General features: G+C 42.3%; 1 protein-coding gene across 1 annotated transcript; it reads left to right on the forward strand.

The window, feature by feature from the left end:
* Nucleotides 1-356: 356 nt before the first annotated feature.
* Nucleotides 357-1,187, forward strand: LOC140245865 (uncharacterized). Its single transcript, XM_072325352.1, has one exon. The coding sequence runs from the start codon at nt 357-359 to the stop codon at nt 1,185-1,187; it is 831 nt and encodes a 276-aa protein (XP_072181453.1).
* The last annotated feature ends 15,910 nt before the right edge of the window (nt 1,188-17,097 follow it).

Raw genomic sequence — 17,097 nt, forward strand, 5'->3', positions numbered from 1 at the left:
CATATCACCGCCACCCTTCCACTGTCAAGTTCTTATCGTTCTCTGGTTTCTTTCTCTCATCATAATCTATGATACGCCGACAGCCACTTTCTGCTCCCACTTCCTTTCCGCTCTCCCCGTCATTTATCATCACCTCATCACACCATATCAGCAATGTAGATGTAAACAACACCGGAAAGTCACCGGGTCGTGTTTTGTAAATATGATGTATCAAATGTAAATGTGTTGGATTAATTAGAGAACAATGAATAAAACGCACTTGCGTTTTGACTCCAGAGAAAAGCAGTCATGCCTCCTTCATTCTCCCACTGAGTCTTAGAGTCCGACTTCATCCTCACACAAACAAAAACATAAAAATGGCGACGAAGATGCTTACTCCGCCTGCTCCCTTCGATATTTCGGCCAGAGCATCGCATGCTTGGTCGAAGTGGAAGATGGCATTCGAGTATTACATTGCCGCTACGGAAGTCACAGAAGATGCAGCAAAACGGGCAATTCTTCTTCACTGCATGGGACCAGATGTGCAGCAGCTTTTTGCCACTCTGAAAGGGGGAACATCTTACAACTCTGCTATGTCAGCCTTGACAGGCTATTTTGTGCCAAAGAAAAACGTTGCATTCGAGAGACACTCATTCCGCCAATGTGATCAACGTGACAGCGAGTCTGTTGATGAGTACTACATGAGGCTTAAGACGCTCTCCTCCACGTGTGAATTCGGTGACAACGAGGACGACCACATTCGAGATCAGGTCATTGACAAATGCAACTCCAAGTCGCCACGCCGTCGATTGCTGAGAGAGCCGGACCTTAAGCTAACTGGTCTTCTCTCTATCGCTCGTGCTGCGGAAGCAGCCGATCGCCAAGACTCGGCGATGGAGATGAAGAACTCGACCCCCTCCACTGAGCACGTAGACGAAGTGACTGCTAGACAGAGCTATCGAGCGCCTAATGACAGGCGTGGTCGGCGGTTCCCAAATCGCGGTCGACAGCGCAAAGGAGGAGGAAGAGGAAACGCGCCACAATACTCGTGCCAACCTAACGTTGGACCGTGTTATAACTGTGGGATCATCGGACATCAAGCTCCAGATCAACAGTGCCCAGCTAGAGGACAGGAGTGCAGAAAGTGTAATAAAGGAAAATCGAGTTTGTCGCAGCAGCAGCTCGAAAAGCGTGAATTCAGTGGCTGAAGAACTCAGTAATTTCCAGCCATTCGACGACGAGATCGCCAACCACCACGACCAGGGCAGTGAAACTGGTAAAACGCTTGCCACGAACACCCACCGTCTCTTCACCATTGGGCAGTCGTGAAACAAGACCCGCGTCAAAATAGCGGACATCGAAATCGACATGCTGGTCGACACCGCAGCGTCGGTAAATATTATAGACGCCCGTACATATGAGTGAATGAGAGGCCGCGCATCAACGATTGATCTGCGGTTGACCCCCACTCATATTCGCCTGTTTCCGTACGGTGCTTCAACCCCATTGCCAGTGATTGGGGAATTCAGCGCTAGGACTTCGTGCTCGACTCAAGTTTCCACGACCGTGACGACAGCACGATTCTTTGTCGTGCACGGAAGCAGTGGATGTCTTCTTAGGCGAGAAACAGCCGCAGCGCTACAGCTAATTCGAGTCGCAGACGAAAGTGTACAAGAGACAAATCACAACGCCAGCGCCGTTCACATTGACGCACATCTTGCCGGCCCGACATTGTGGGCCAGCCCGCTTGTGGTAGTGCCCAAGCCAAATGGGGACATACGAGTCTGTGTATGTGCGAAAAGCCAATCAAGCGGTGAAAAGAGAGCGCCACCCTATCCCCACCCTTGACGAGACCCTTACCGCACTCAACGGTGCCGCGGTACTCTCTAAACTAGATCTAAAGTAGGGATACCACCAAATTGAGCTTGAGGAGACCTCACGAGATATAACGACATTCGTGACGCATCGTGGTGTGATGCGTTATAAGAGACTGATTTTCGGACTGTCATCAGCAAGTGAGGCATATCAGTATGCCATACAGACCGCATTGCAAGGACTGGAAGGCGTAAAGAACATCTCGGACGACATCGTTGTGTTCGGCAGGGACATCGCCGAGCACGATGCCCGCCTCCACGCCGTGCTGAGACGACTCAGCGACCATCACCTCATCGTGAATCCGGAGAAGTGCATCTTCCGGGTGCCGAAAATCAAATTCTTCGGCTTCGTGATTTCGAGAGACGGCATCGCAGCCGATGACGCTCGAATAGCGGCCATCAAAGAAGTTCAACAGCCGATAAACTCCTCAGAAGTTCACTCGTTCTTGGGATTAGTGAATTATTGAGCGCGACTGATCTCAAATCTTGCCACCATTGCCGAGCCCCTTCACCGACTCACTCTCACGGACCAGCCATGGACTTGGGGTTTTGAGCAACAGCAATCATTCGACCGACTTCGACATACCCTGACGAGCGAGGAAGTCATGGCACATTTCGTCACGGGAGCACCGACCGAGCTACGAGTCGATGCCAGCCCCGTCGGTCTCAGTGCTGTTCTCGTGCACGCAGACGATCAACGGGAAAACACAAGCTTGTCGCACGCTCTCTGATGTGGAACGTCGGTATTAGCAAATCGAATGAGAAGCGTTAGCTGTCGTGTGGGGTTGTGAGAGATTTCATCTCTACTTGCTGTGTACGGAACCGAGTTTGTTCTCCACACCGACCACAAGCCGCTCCTATACATCTACGGACCGCACGGTCGACCACACGCACGCAATAAACGATGGGCCCTACGCCTACAGCAATATCGCTTCACGATTAGGCATATGCCAGGGAAGACAAATCCAGCTGATGTTTTGTCACGTCTACCGATTGATCAACCTCATCGCGATCGAAATATCGCAGAAGAGTACATTGACGCAATTCTGCCGCACGCAATACCACGAGCACTTTCGCGACAACAAATCACCGCAGCCTCCCTAGCCGACTCCGAAATCGGAGAAATCGGTGAATACAGGCAAGTGGGCAAGGCAAGGCAAGTGTCCTGGAAACACTGGAGCCTTTTCCTTTATTTTTTCTTTGATGCTATTTGGAACATTCCCAATTACAATGTCGGCTGCCTCAACTGCAACATTTTCAGTTGTGGCTGTGTCATAAGCATGGTCATTGTGTTCCTGGACTCCTTTATTGAAATACTTTATGTGTGTTGACTGAGGTGGGTAGTGTGAATCTGCTGAAGGAACAATTCTGGACCTGAGCAGGGTAATATCCTCTTCTGTTTGAAGACCTTCTCTCATACGATTCAAGAGCTGTGCAAATGACCAGTCATCTCGCTGCCTCATGATGTCTGTTAATTTATATAGTTTGAAATTATCAATCCAAACATTTGGAGCTAAAGCATAGTAATCAACCGATGATGTTTGAAAGACCCACTTGTCCATAACTGGTTGTAGCTGAAAGAGATCCCCAACACACACTACATGAACACCTCCAAATGGAGTCTTGGTGCCCATGATTTCTTGAAGTCGCAAATTGATGAACTGGAACATGCTGGAACCACACATAGAGATCTCATCTATGCACAGAAATTTTAGATAACGGAACTTGCATCTCAAACTGTTCAGTCTGTCATGATTCAAATTCTTGTAATTGAATGACTGGTTGGCTGGTATGTTGAATGTAGAATGAAGTGTACTTCCTTTTATCAAATATGCTGCCTTTCCTGTAGGAGCTGCTAGAAGAACACGTACTGATTCAGGATTTTCTCCTTCTGCTGTATTGTAATACATGACGAGCGCTTGACAGAGTGACTTCAGGACACGGGTTTTGCCTACACCTGCTCCACCACTGATGAATATGAATTGTTGTTCAGCTAAAACTTTAGCAGTATGAAGAACATGATAAAAAATTTCTCTCTGCTTGGTGTTGAGGGATCTGACTAATGCTCTGAATTCCTCATCAGAAAGGCGGTTTCGGACTGTCTCCTGGATTATATCATAACTTCGTATTCCAAGATCCTGCCCCAAGTCATAGTGCTTATACAGATCCTCCGTGTCAGAATCATTGTCTGTATGTTTTTCTTTTGGATCAAGATGGATAGTGCATGGTGCAAGGTCATCCCATAGGGTTTCATCTTCCTCATCTCTTTTTGATAACTGCTCTTCTGCATCATCTAAGTCTTGTGCCTTTTTTTCGTACTCTGCTTTCTTCTTGTCTATGTGTTCCTGAACTTCTCTGTATCTAATACCTTCAAATGTTTCACATTTACCAATTATTTCACCCTCTATCCACCATGGAAAGAACAGCATCAACATTTCCCGATAGTAATTTTCAGGATCCTTTTTCACAGAATATCTTCTGTAACGAATACATTTTGTTTGTTTGCGCTTCCTGACATATGTTCCATCCATGAGTTTGACTCTATTTGTGCAGTTTTCATCATCTGCATAATTTTGTACATCATCATCTGTGTTTGGTTCATAGTCACTTTCTGGAAGTTCTTGTTCTGGTTTTTTAGTTTTCCTGTTTTGTTTTTCATTTCTCTTCACACAGTCAAATGAAGATTCAAAGTCTGCAAGGCACATATTTTTTTAAGCTCTTTGGTCTGAGTGTATACCGTAAGATATTATTGCCACATTTGATGTCTTCAGAATCATCCAACTTTTCAGCACTCTTCACGATGAATGGTCGTTCATCCACTGGGGCCGTGTTTATGAAACTGAATCCTCTACTTGATCTTCGAAAAGGAAGCTGCAAGGCTAGATATACTGCTTCTTGAGCACAAATTTCAACATGCCTCAAAAACTTGTTACCGATGCTCCTAACTTGATCTCTAATGGAAGACTTGTGATTCTTTGCCTCTTCACAAGCACTACGTAACAATTCACTCATGCCTATTTGTGCCTTACTGACATATCCAATGACGTACATGGCACATGAATAAGCACTGGTGATAAACTGTATATCAATATTTGCTTGTCACGCTTGCAGTACATGTTGATTGAAGCCATTTACTCTTACTGCATTTGGATTTCGTTTGAGGAAAACTTTGTCATCTTTTATGCTGGATCTAAAGGCCATTATATAGTATTTTTCTGTCATCCCTACAGCATGAAGGAATTCATCAAATGTTAAATCCATTCCTTGACTGTTTTCCTGTAGAAATGTAGCAACTCTGCTCCAATTTTCCTTATGCATTCTAAGTTCATGTGGCAAGACTTCATCTACTGTGAGTGGTTTCAAGAAACGAGTTGTGCGCATAGGTGGCATTGGAAAGTTGAACCTACATGATTTGGTTTTCTTTCTTTTACAGGTGTGACTCTGTCGATGAGTTTGCAGTTTAACCAAATCACCTAAATCTTCGGTTTCTTCAGTGGAAATAAATGTCAATAAATGCTTCTACCTCTGACACTGGATTTTGGTTGTAAACAGGAGCATCTTCAACCCACAGAATACCATGTATGTGTGGACTTCCACGCTGCTGCATTTCGACGCGAAAAAAATAATCACGTATTTTTCCAAGTGGTGCTGAAGGGTTCTTTAGAAAAAGACGGAAAAAGGCTTAAACTCTGTGATCAAACAAGCGGGAAGTAGTCACAGGATCTTAACGAATGAGTCTGCATTTTGTTTCCCAAGTCATTGTCTTTACTTCTTCCTCTGTGTAGTGCACATTGTCTATAAGATATCCAAGAGATGTAAGTAATTCTGTCCATCGAGTCTCCGCAGCTGAGAGGGTAATGAACCATGTTGGAAGTCCAAGCTGACGGACCATAGCAAAAAGGTCACGTTCAGCAGTTTCCCAGTATGTGGTGATGCACGCAAGGTCCGGAATATCTTATAACCTTCATCAAACGTGACAAGTTTCTCAATACGTTGTATTTGATGGATCTTTTAGGTCACCAGCTGTCAGTCTCATCCCTTTATTCTTTTTCCTTTTTGATGATAACCACACTCTGTCCTGAATTTGCTTGTTCTGTAATTTCTTAGCTTTGAAGAAAATGTTATTGATGTTCCTTGCTGCCCTTCGGTCAGATCGCCTAAGTTCACATTTAACTATGTCACTATACTTCAGATTAATATGCCTTTCTGTGTTTGTTTGTCTCCTTTCTCCACAGTATATTGATGGGAAAGCTAGCTCTTCTAAGTGTGGAGTGGCTAGACTGATGGGCTGATTTCATTAACCGAAAAGCATTGACTGGTATCAGTGCTGGGAATATCTTCTTGCATCATTGTATCTAAAATACCAGCTGGACCATGTGTGCTTTCTGCAGTTTCATCTGTTTCACTCCACTCATCTTCTGAATCAGGTGTTTTGTCATGTCTCAAGTGTTCTTCACGATGAACTTGACTTTTTGTACTTGTTGCATTGTTACACTCACCAATACAACTTTCTTCATCGTGCACTTGGTCTTGTTTGTGGGATTTGTCATGAGCAATTATTGCTGACCAATCACTTTTTCTCATGTGAGGAATATGTTGTGTCAGCCATTCATTGTCTATTCCATTCAGTACATGTGATTTATAAAGTGGCTTCTTCAGGATATATTTTGATGCTGCCAGACATTTGTTTGGTCTGATATTTTGGTACATTACATGTGATTTGTATCTGAATCGTCTTTTGAGTTAAACAGGAACGGTTCCTGAATCATCCAAACGTCTTGGTAAAGAAGTTACACAAGTCAAATTGTTGGCTGGTACATTCACAACATTGCCTGTTAGCCCAAATTGGCAACCTCTTGGAAGTTCTCTTATCTGCATAAACGGATTTATTGGGGAAACAAGCCTTTCTTCCAATGAATTTAGGTCAAGTTCCTGTGGTTTATCAGGAAATGGCAGCAAATTCACCATGGATAAAGGCGGAAGTTTTTTTCCGTTTAATATACAATGCGCATGTGATACACATCCACTCCTTATTGTCATGGCTCAGTTTCCTGTTAAAGCACTGCTTGCGAAGCTTCTCATCATTGATATGCACTGTTTTAGCAGGAATCACTGACTCTTTGAACCAAAGTTGTGAGCAGCAGGTACAAACATAGTTGCATCCAGTTTGGACAGCTTCTCTGAATGTTTGTATAGCCATGTCAATATCTCCCAGTTTCTTCTTTAGGTACTCTTCTCTCTTATGCTTTTTCTTGATATTTTCTTGAGTTCGAAAGTCACAGTTTCTTCTTTTTCTTTTTCTACCACGTTGCTCTACATGTCTTTCTTCATCTCTGAAGTGATAGTCTAACCTTTTGCTCCTTTTTCGTTTCACATCTGACAACCTCTCCTTATATCTTTATATCCGTATTGAGGATCCTTTCTATGACTTTCTTGGTCACTGTTTCAGTTTGTCTATACTCTGGATCATTTCTCTTTTTCCTTTTACTTTCCACCTCTGACCGTCTCTCTTGATCTCTAAAGTCCGGATGTGATCTCTTGAGTGATTTTCTTGTTAAGTCTGACTGCCTCTCTTTACCTCTGAATTCAAGATCCTTTCTCATAACTTTCTTGGTCACTGTTTCAGTTTGCCTATATTCCGGATCATTTCTCTTTCTCCTTTTACTTTCCACCTCTGACCGTCTCTCTTTACCTCTGAATTCAGGATCCTTTCTCATAACTTTCTTGGTCACTGTTTCAGTTTGTCTATATTCTGGATCATTTCTCTTTCTCCTTTTACTTTCCACCTCTGACTGTCTCTCTTTACCTCTGAATTCAGGATCCTTTCTCATAACTTTCTTGGTCACTGTTTCAGTTTGCCTATATTCTGGATCATTTCTCTTTTTCCTTTTACTTTCCACCTCTGACCGTTTCTCTTGATCTCTAAAGTCCGGATGTGATCTCTTGAGTGATTTTCTTGTTAAGTCTGACTGCCTCTCTTTACCTCTGAATTCCGGATCCTTCCTCATAACTTTCTTGGTCACTGTTTCACTTTGTCTATATTCTGGATCATTTCTCTTTCTCCTTTTAGTTTCCACCTCTGACTGTCTCTCTTTACCTCTGAATTCCGGATCCTCCCTCATGACTTTCTTGGTCACTGTTTCACTTTGTCTATATTCTGGATCATTTCTCTTTCTCCTTTTACTTTCCACCTCTGACCGTCTCTCTTGATCTCTAAAGTCCGGATGTGATCTCTTGAGGGATTTTCTTGTTAAGTCTGACGGTCTCTCTTTACCTCTGAATTCCGGATCCTTCCTCATGACTTTCTTGGTCACTGTTTCACTTTGTCTATATTCTGGATCATTTCTCTTTCTCCTTTTACTTTCCACCTCTGACCGTCTCTCTTGATCTCTAAAGTCCGGATGTGATCTCTTGAGTGATTTTCTTGTTAAGTCTGACTGCCTCTCTTTACCTCTGAATTCCGGATCCTTCCTCATGACTTTCTTGGTCACTGTTTCAGTTTTTTCATTTATTCTGGATCATTTCTCTTTTGCCTTTTACTTTCCACCTCTGACCGTCTCTCTTGATCTCTAAAGTCCGGATGTGATCTCTTGAGTGATTTTCTTGTTAAGTCTGACTGTCTCTCTTTACCTCTGAATTCAGCATCTTTCCTTTTAGTTCTCTTGCTCAATACCTCAGACCATTTGTATTTTTCACTTTTACGCTTTTCCGACTTTCTTTGTTGGTCCTGTTCTCTCAGCCTTATTGAAGGATTACTTCTGCTCTTTTGCTTTCTCTGAGCTGCTGCTGTCAAATTAGCACTGTTTTTGACATCTTGTCTCATATCTGTGCTAAAATTTCTTTGTACCTGGATGTTCATTGCTGTAGATGGACCTTCTTCTGGAAACTGCAATACCTGCTTTTGAGCAAGGCAATGTTTCAGGTGTGTGCGCATCTTGGATACAGCAAATGTGCGACTCTCTGGTTTATTTCCCAGAAAACAACTGAATGCAAATGCCACAGCAAATGCTCCACACGCTGGATCAGTTGTCTGCTGTTGGACAATAGGATACTGTGTGCACTCCGCAAGCTCTCCATACAATAACTCTAACTGTGGCTTCAATTGTTGTATCCTGTTTCCTTGTCTTAAGCTGTCATATACATAAACAGCTTGTCTGTTTGGATCCAAAAATGAAGTGACCCAGTGGTTGTTAACATAATGAAAGTTAATAGATGATTGTAATCCTGACTCTATGGCCCGTATTCTACTGTAGACCAAGGTTTAAACCCATTTTAGACTCACCTATGGTTTAGCTAGACCCGAGGTTTAATTTTGTATTCTGCTAGCGAGGTTTAGTTAAACCCGAGTCTATTGCGGGTTTAAATTAAACCCGAAATAGTCTTGGGTCAAGCCACCATGGTGCCCTCTAAGGAAGAAGAAATTTTCCTTCTCTGAGTACTTTTCTCTCCACAAATCCACTTAAATTTGTTATTGGCAGTGTATCAGTCACATGAGCGTGACTTTATTGGATTTTGAATCGTTTTTACGGGTATTTATGTCGAATATGGGCATGCTGTATTTTTGCTTGCGACGACTCGTGAAGCACTGTACATAGCGTTACATTACTGTACAGTTTGTGTACGTTTGCGACGTACATCACAGCTAGCTAGCTTTGAATGCTCAGTGTACCAGCAGAGCCATCGCGCCGCGCCGGCCGGCGGCACGGTTGCTGTGTGCGCTGGATGGGACATGGCTTTTTATGTCGATTGAATCGTGAATTCGGAATGGATTGGCGATTGATCAAACCAGGACTTTGAGGTAGGAAATTGAATAAAAGCTTTTCTCTTAAGATTGTCGGTTAATAAAAATGGAAACCATTCTAAAATTTAGAAATAGATATCTAGGCCTATATCAACCCTGTCTCGATATTACTAGATCTATTAGTGGATCTATTAGAAGTAGATTTTACCTACCGTACCACACTAACCTAACTTTTAATAGATCTAACGTTAGTCCTAACGTTACAGGTACAATAATGTACTCTAGCTATTCGAATAGGTTCTACTAACGTTAGTAGGACCCTACTCCTACTAGTCCTAACGTTAGTCCTACGATCTAGGTTCTCGATCTTACCCTGTCTATATGCCAAATCGATCTCAGGCTCAACCTACCCTCTAGTCCTACATTGAGTTCTTGGTCTAGTCTTCAGGTTATTTTCATCGTAAAGTCTAGACTAACTACAGGTAGTACTAGGTAGTAGTATTTCTAACATTTAGATCTCGAGTCTCTTCTAAGTGTACAAGTATGGTAGGTGTGCAACCCACCGACCGGGTGCATAACGACCGACCGCGCATTATAATGGCATTGCGCGTACAGAAAGAAAATGTACGCATGGGACTACGCGCAACGTTGTTCGATTCTTCACTGGGCTACGCTACCGAGTAAAATGAGGCGAAAACAAATAAGTATTCCCTCTAAATTAACGAAATTTAGCAAAATCGAATAAGATTTATCGTGTAACTACATATAACTAGGCCGGCAGTGGCCTACCTTTGCTGACTCGTTGTTCGATGTAGAGTATCCTTCCGTAATAAATTTGACGATTTTAACCGCAAAATTGTCACCGCCACTTGTACGATCGTGCACACACGTTACACATCCACATTGACATAATTATTTTGTCGCCCGCTACGACCGTACGAGTTGAAGCAGAAACGAGAAATGAATGTGAAAAAACAAACCGACTCATCTAATTTATTTCCATTACGATGAAAAGTTTCCTAATGAAAATCAATTCAAATACATCAAACAGTCCTTCAAAAGTAATATCGAAGGATTCAAAATATATTCAAATATTTTTGGGGATAAAATGACGGCTAGAAAAAAACAGCGGCCTGTCGAAAAAAAACGCATTTAAGTGCCCTAAACACGTATTGTCAGGGTGGTCGGTTGAAATGAGCAGGGCAACTGAGTGCGGAAAAAAGGAGACCCCACGCGTTCGAAGCCGCCATCTAGAGCGCGTACCTCAGATCGCATTTTCAGTGCGCGCTTGTGAATCCGGAGTATTTTCTCCACACGTGAGTAAAATTTCAGGCAAATTGTGAGATTTTTCACGTTTCTATTGATAGAAAAACGTTAGGTGGCCGGTATTACGAACACCCAACCATACGTAGTAGGCGTATCTCGTGTGTACACACGTACGTGTGGCCGGCAAGCTAGCTGCTGTACCGTACGTATCCAGGCAGCCACTCGTTTGTGCCATTGCATTGGCATTGATCTGTGTGCTGGTACCCTTACCAGTCATCGTTAGACTCGATTTAAACTCGAAATAAACCTCCTCCTGGGTAGGTTTAATTTAAACCCAATTTAGACCACAGCTGGACTTAGTAGAATATAAATTAAACCTGGGTTTAAACCTGGGTCTAAACTGGTGGTTTAAACCCAGGTTTAAACCCCCAAAACCCACTTTAGACCCAGGCGTGGGTTTAAACTCGGGTCTAAGTTTATAGCAGAATACGGGCCTATGGGTCCACAACGAGTCTGCTCTTGCATTGCTACTCTCATAGCTGCTGGGGTCATACTTCCAATGTTAAAATCATGTTTGGAGTCTTTGGACTTCATAAGTTTTGTAACAGCATCAATTACATCATCACTTATATAAGTTCAAACATCTCCCACCAAGGCAGCAATATAGTCAGGATTATATAACAACATCTGACAAGTACTGGTAGCCTTTCGCTGTTGAGCTGAACTTCTTCCAGTATTCGTTGACTTTAACCTGAATGAATCCTGACTTTTATGACTTTCTTCTGTCACTGGTTTGTTCTTTTTTGTATTTTCCACTTTATTCAAATGTGCATTTGAAGCTTGTTCACACTGGTCATGGGCATCTCGATTAGCACTTGTGCTTGCTTTCATATTATCGCATACATGACCTTCCTTTCTTTGAAATGAACTAAATTGCTTTTTACACTTTGTACAAAATGTACAAGAATGACTTTTAAGTCTGACTTCAGAGCAATATGTTTTGTCGCAATACTGACATGAAAAAGAACCTATACAAGAATGTGAATGCAACATTTGTTTCCTGGTAAACTGCTTCCCACATTTGTAGCAAATATTACATGAATGTTTCTGGAGGTTCGCTCTCAACTGGAATGACTTTCCACATCTATTACATGTATACGCCATGTTGCCATAAAATAAATGGGCTCCTTTGTTGCCTGAGAGGTAGTGCCTGCCTGTAAAACCTGTGAAAAACTGAAACAAACAAATAAGCAACTTTAAACAGGCAACATCAAAATCAGGTGCAAAATAGTGACTTTGAATAAATTTGCATAAATGTGCATGAGTAATGTTTGCCTAAATCTACATCAGTAATGCTCACACATGCTCACACAATTCTGTGCACAAGTTAGGAAGCCTTCACCAAGAGTCTTGCAAGTAAACTTTAACGTATGACCTCAAATGACCTTGGACCTTATCATGTGACCTCTTACAGCACCATAACATGCAGGTGCATCCATCACCCAAGTTTGATTGCCATTGTAGCAACATGTGTCGAGTTACGTGTGATAACAGAGTCTTGCGAGTAAACTTTAACGTATGACCTCAAATGACCTTTGACCTTATCCTGTGACCTCCAACGGCACCATAACATGAAGGTACCCCCAGTGCATCTATGACCCAAGTTAGATTGTAATCCAAGCAACCTATGTGAAGTTATTTGTCAAAAGAGAGTCTTGCAGGTATACTTTAACGTATGACCTCAAATGACCTTTGACCTTATCCTGTGACCTCCAACGGCACCATAACATGAAGGTACTCCAAGTGCATCTATGACCCAAGTTAGGTTGTAATCCAAGCAACCTATGTGAAGTTATTTGTCAAAAGAGAATCTTGCAGGTAAACTTTAACGTATGACCTCAAATGACCTTTGACCTTATCCTGTGACCTCCAACGGCACCATAACATGAAGGTACCCCCAGTGCATCTATGACCCAAGTTAGATTGTAATCCAAGCAACCTATGTGAAGTTATTTGTCAAAAGAGAGTCTTGCAGGTAAACTTTAACGTATGACCTCAAATGACCTTTGACCTTATCCTGTGACTCCAACGGCACCATAACATGAAGGTACCCCAAGTGCATCTATGACCCAAGTTAGGTTGTAATACAAGCAACCTATGTGAAGTTATTTGTCAAAAGAGAGTCTTGCAGGTAAACTTTAACATAGAAAAAGAGTCTTGCACATACTCTTTAATACATGACCTCAAATGACCTTTGACATCGTCACATGACCTCCGACAACACCATAACATGAAGACACCCCTAATGCTTCTATCACCCAAGTGTGGCTGCCATTGCTGTAACATTTGCCAAGTTATGGACCATAAGAGAGTCTTGCAGGTAAACTTTAACATTTGTGACGGACGACGGACGGACGACGGACTGACGACGGACGGACGACGGACGGACGACGGACGGACGCCATTTGGATCCCTTAGTCTCGCCTTCACCTCCGATGGGCGAGACAATAAGTGATGTGTTTCTTTTCCAAGAAGGGAAGGGATATTGTGTCTGCACGAGACATACATGACATGTATTGTGACTATCTATGGTGTAACAGTAATCAGCATGTTTCATTCATTCCATAGTCATACATATCACCGCCACCCTTCCACTGTCAAGTTCTTATCGCTCTCTGGTTTCTTTCTCTCATCATGATCTTTGATACGCCGACAGCCACTTTCCGCTCTCCCCGTCATTTATAATCACATCATCACACCATATCTACGCAATGTAGATGTAAACAACACCGGAAAGTCACCGGGCCGTGTTTTGTAAATATGATGTATCAAATGTAAATGTGTTGGATTAATATACTGGAGAACAATGAATAAAGCACACTTGCGTTTTGACTCCAGAGCCAAGCAGTCATGCCTCCTTCATTCTCCCACTGAGTCTTATGGTTTAACTTCATCCTCACACACACAAAAACATAAAAAATGGCCCACGAGCTAAACCATGCTTAGGCCTACATAAAGCCCCGTGACGTAATGTCGGTCTCGTGCCCCCTTTTTTTTAGTGTCGAGCACGTGGACCTTGTTTGCCTAGTGTCGAGTAGCTGCTCATTGGCCCATTTGTCAAATGTCGAGCTGGTGGATCGTGCAGCTCGTGGGCCTATTTTACTTGTTGTCGAGCTCATGGGCCTTGTTCGCTAGTGAAAAGCTAGTGGGCTGATGTATGCTTCGCGGGCTGTAAAACTGAAGAGCTGTATCACTCTTAGGCTGTATGACTCGTTGGCTGCGATCTCGTGACGCACGCGTGCACCCGCTGAAAACAGTAGATATGGTTTTGTAACTTTCATAACATAAATATACGCATTTTGATTTGCTACACATATCGCTGTTATCGTAACACAAACCAGTAGAAATGTAGCTGCCAAACTGCACTGATGTATGCACAATAATCAGCGTATGTAAGACGTAGTTCCATGAAGTTCCTTGCATTGCGTGGAAGTAACCTTTGTGGCTGGTGGCGATGAGTTCGAAGGCCAATTAACACTGCTCTGATTTGTCGATCGCTGTAAAGAAAGAAAGAAAGAAGAAGAAGAAGAAGAAGAAAGGATTGCATAAATTAATTTGATTTGATTTGATCCTGTTTGGACCAAATTTAAAAGCAATAAAAAATATTTACTCATCTTGTTGATAAATTGCACAATAAACTATTAGAGAAGTGTTATGTTTTATCACACAACCCAGTAGTCATGTGAATCATTAATATTGGCATGTTCTCTTATAGGTTTTTCTATACATGCATTCTAAAAATGCATACGATACCAATACACAACTATAACGTACGATGGAAAATGAGCTCCTTTATAGTGGAGGTCTGCGATCTCGGAGTGTTTTTCCTATAGGTGGCCATATTGGATTCGTTGATGTCTCGATTCGACCACCATATCAGCTACCGTAATGTATTTAGAATCACGCCATCTGTGAGGCAAAATCAAATGGAAAATACGGCAAACAAGAAACCCGGGGTGTCTCGCGCTCACGTGAGTATCGCAAGTTCACCTTCTATGCATTCTTGCAGACTCTATACCTGAGAACATTGAAAACTTGAGGCGGGGCAGCTTTGAGAGCTGGGGGCCTGTAGAGCCCACTAATGTCAAAATCGCCCACTAATGTCAAAACAACCACTAATGTCATAACACGTCGACGACAAATGTCAAAACAACCACTAATGTCATATCACGTCGACGACAAATGTCAAAATCGGATCAACCACTAATGTCATAACACGTCGACGACAAATGTCAAAATGTCCATTTTTACTGCAAATGTCATAACACGTCGACGACAAATGTCAAAATCGGATTAACCACTAATGTCATAACACGTCGACGACAAATGTCAAAATTTCCAAATTTACCGTAATGTCATGACGCGTCACAAGGGCGGATCCAGGAATTCCACAAAGGGGAGGCGCCTTTACAAAATCAAAGGCTGGCGCGACCCTCAACCCTCCCCAATTTTTTTCTTTTTATTTATGTTGCGCCCCCTCTAAATCCGCCATTGCGTCAATTACAAATATCAGTATTGGATTAACCACAAATGTCATAACCCGTCGACCACAAATGTCATATCGCGTCACAGGGGCGAATCCAGGAATTCCGTAAAGGGGGAGGGGGGGGGGGCGCCTTTACAAAAATTAAAGGCTGGCGCGACACTCCCTCCCCAATTTCTTATTTTTGTTTCTGTTGTTTTAACATAATAATTATAGTGAGGGTGCACCAGACGGGGATGCGGCCCCTCTCGATACATCATTGCGTCAACCACAAATGGAAAAACCCATTGCTTTCATTAGAGGGGCGGATCCAGGAATTCCGTAAAGGGGAGGGGCACCTTTACAAAATGAAAGGCTGGCGCGACCCTTCCCCTTTTCTTCTTTTTATTTCTGTTGTGTTGACGAAATAAAGAGAGGGGGCTGTAAGGAGAAGGGGTGCGCCTCCTCGAAATCCGCCATTGCGTCAACCGCAAATGTCAATATTTGATTAACCACAAACGTCATGACACTTCGACCACAAATGTCATATCGCGTCACAGGGGCGAATCCAGGAATTCCGTAAAGGGGGAGGGGGGGGGGGCGCCTTTACAAAAATTAAAGGCTGGCGCGACACTCCCTCCCCCATTTCTTATTTTTGTTTCTGTTGTTTTAACATAATAATTATAGTGAGGGTGCACCAGACGGGGATGCGGCCCCTCTCGATACATCATTGCGTCAACCACAAATGGGAAAACCCATTGCTTTCATTAGAGGGGCGGATCCAGGAATTCCGTAATAGTAGGCTTGCTAAGAGCGAAAACAGGGGTGATCGCTGCATTTTGTAGTACAAATGTCCTATTTGGCACACATGTTCCTCTGTACAATTGGAATTTTTTCATCTAAAGAGACAATCTGTACCTATGCAAATAAGCCTTAATTTGCATAATTTATGCAAAAATACATATAAAACTTATTTAAAAAGTATATGTGCATCCAGCGGAAATACCTAATTTGTTAAAAATGTTCTATAGAGCATGTGGAAACAATTCCCGCAAAAATTGATTTCATATTTATGTAAATTAACATAAAATTTGCATAATTATGCAAGTTATTGTGCAAAAATCAGCATTTTTCAAAGAATTTCTCAACTATTAAGCACTGGACCTTGTAGTACAAAGTTTGAACCTGGGATGGAAGTCCTTGGGTCAAGAGTAAATGATTCATCTGAAGAGACAAACTGTCTCTATGCAAACAACCTGTTATTTGCATAATATGCATATCAATACCTACACATCAATAGATAATCAGAACAAACAAAAAGCCTTAATGAAGCTTTAAAAGAAACTCCCCTTAAATCTCATCCTAGATAAATTTAACCCATTAGAAACACTTTATGAAACGAAATGAGAAAAGAAATTGAATTTATTGAACCATCATTACCAGCTAATTTACATAATTACTAAGGAAAGTAAAGTAAAAACGTTATTTTTAAAGTTTTCTTACAGTCAAAGAACTGCATTTTATAATCGAAACTACGGAAGTAGTATGCATTTCCTTTAGTTAGAAGGAAATGGTTTGTAATATCAAAAGACTATTTGTCTATGCAAATAACACCTAATTAGCATCTTATGCATATTAATACCCGAATGTACCAGAAGTCAATGGTCAAGGTCGACTTAAGAAATTGTATCCAGTTTACGCGATAACTCAAGACT

This window comes from Diadema setosum, unplaced genomic scaffold (genome assembly GCF_964275005.1).
Source record: "Diadema setosum unplaced genomic scaffold, eeDiaSeto1 scaffold_47, whole genome shotgun sequence".
NCBI classification, from domain to species: Eukaryota; Metazoa; Echinodermata; class Echinoidea; order Diadematoida; family Diadematidae; genus Diadema; species Diadema setosum.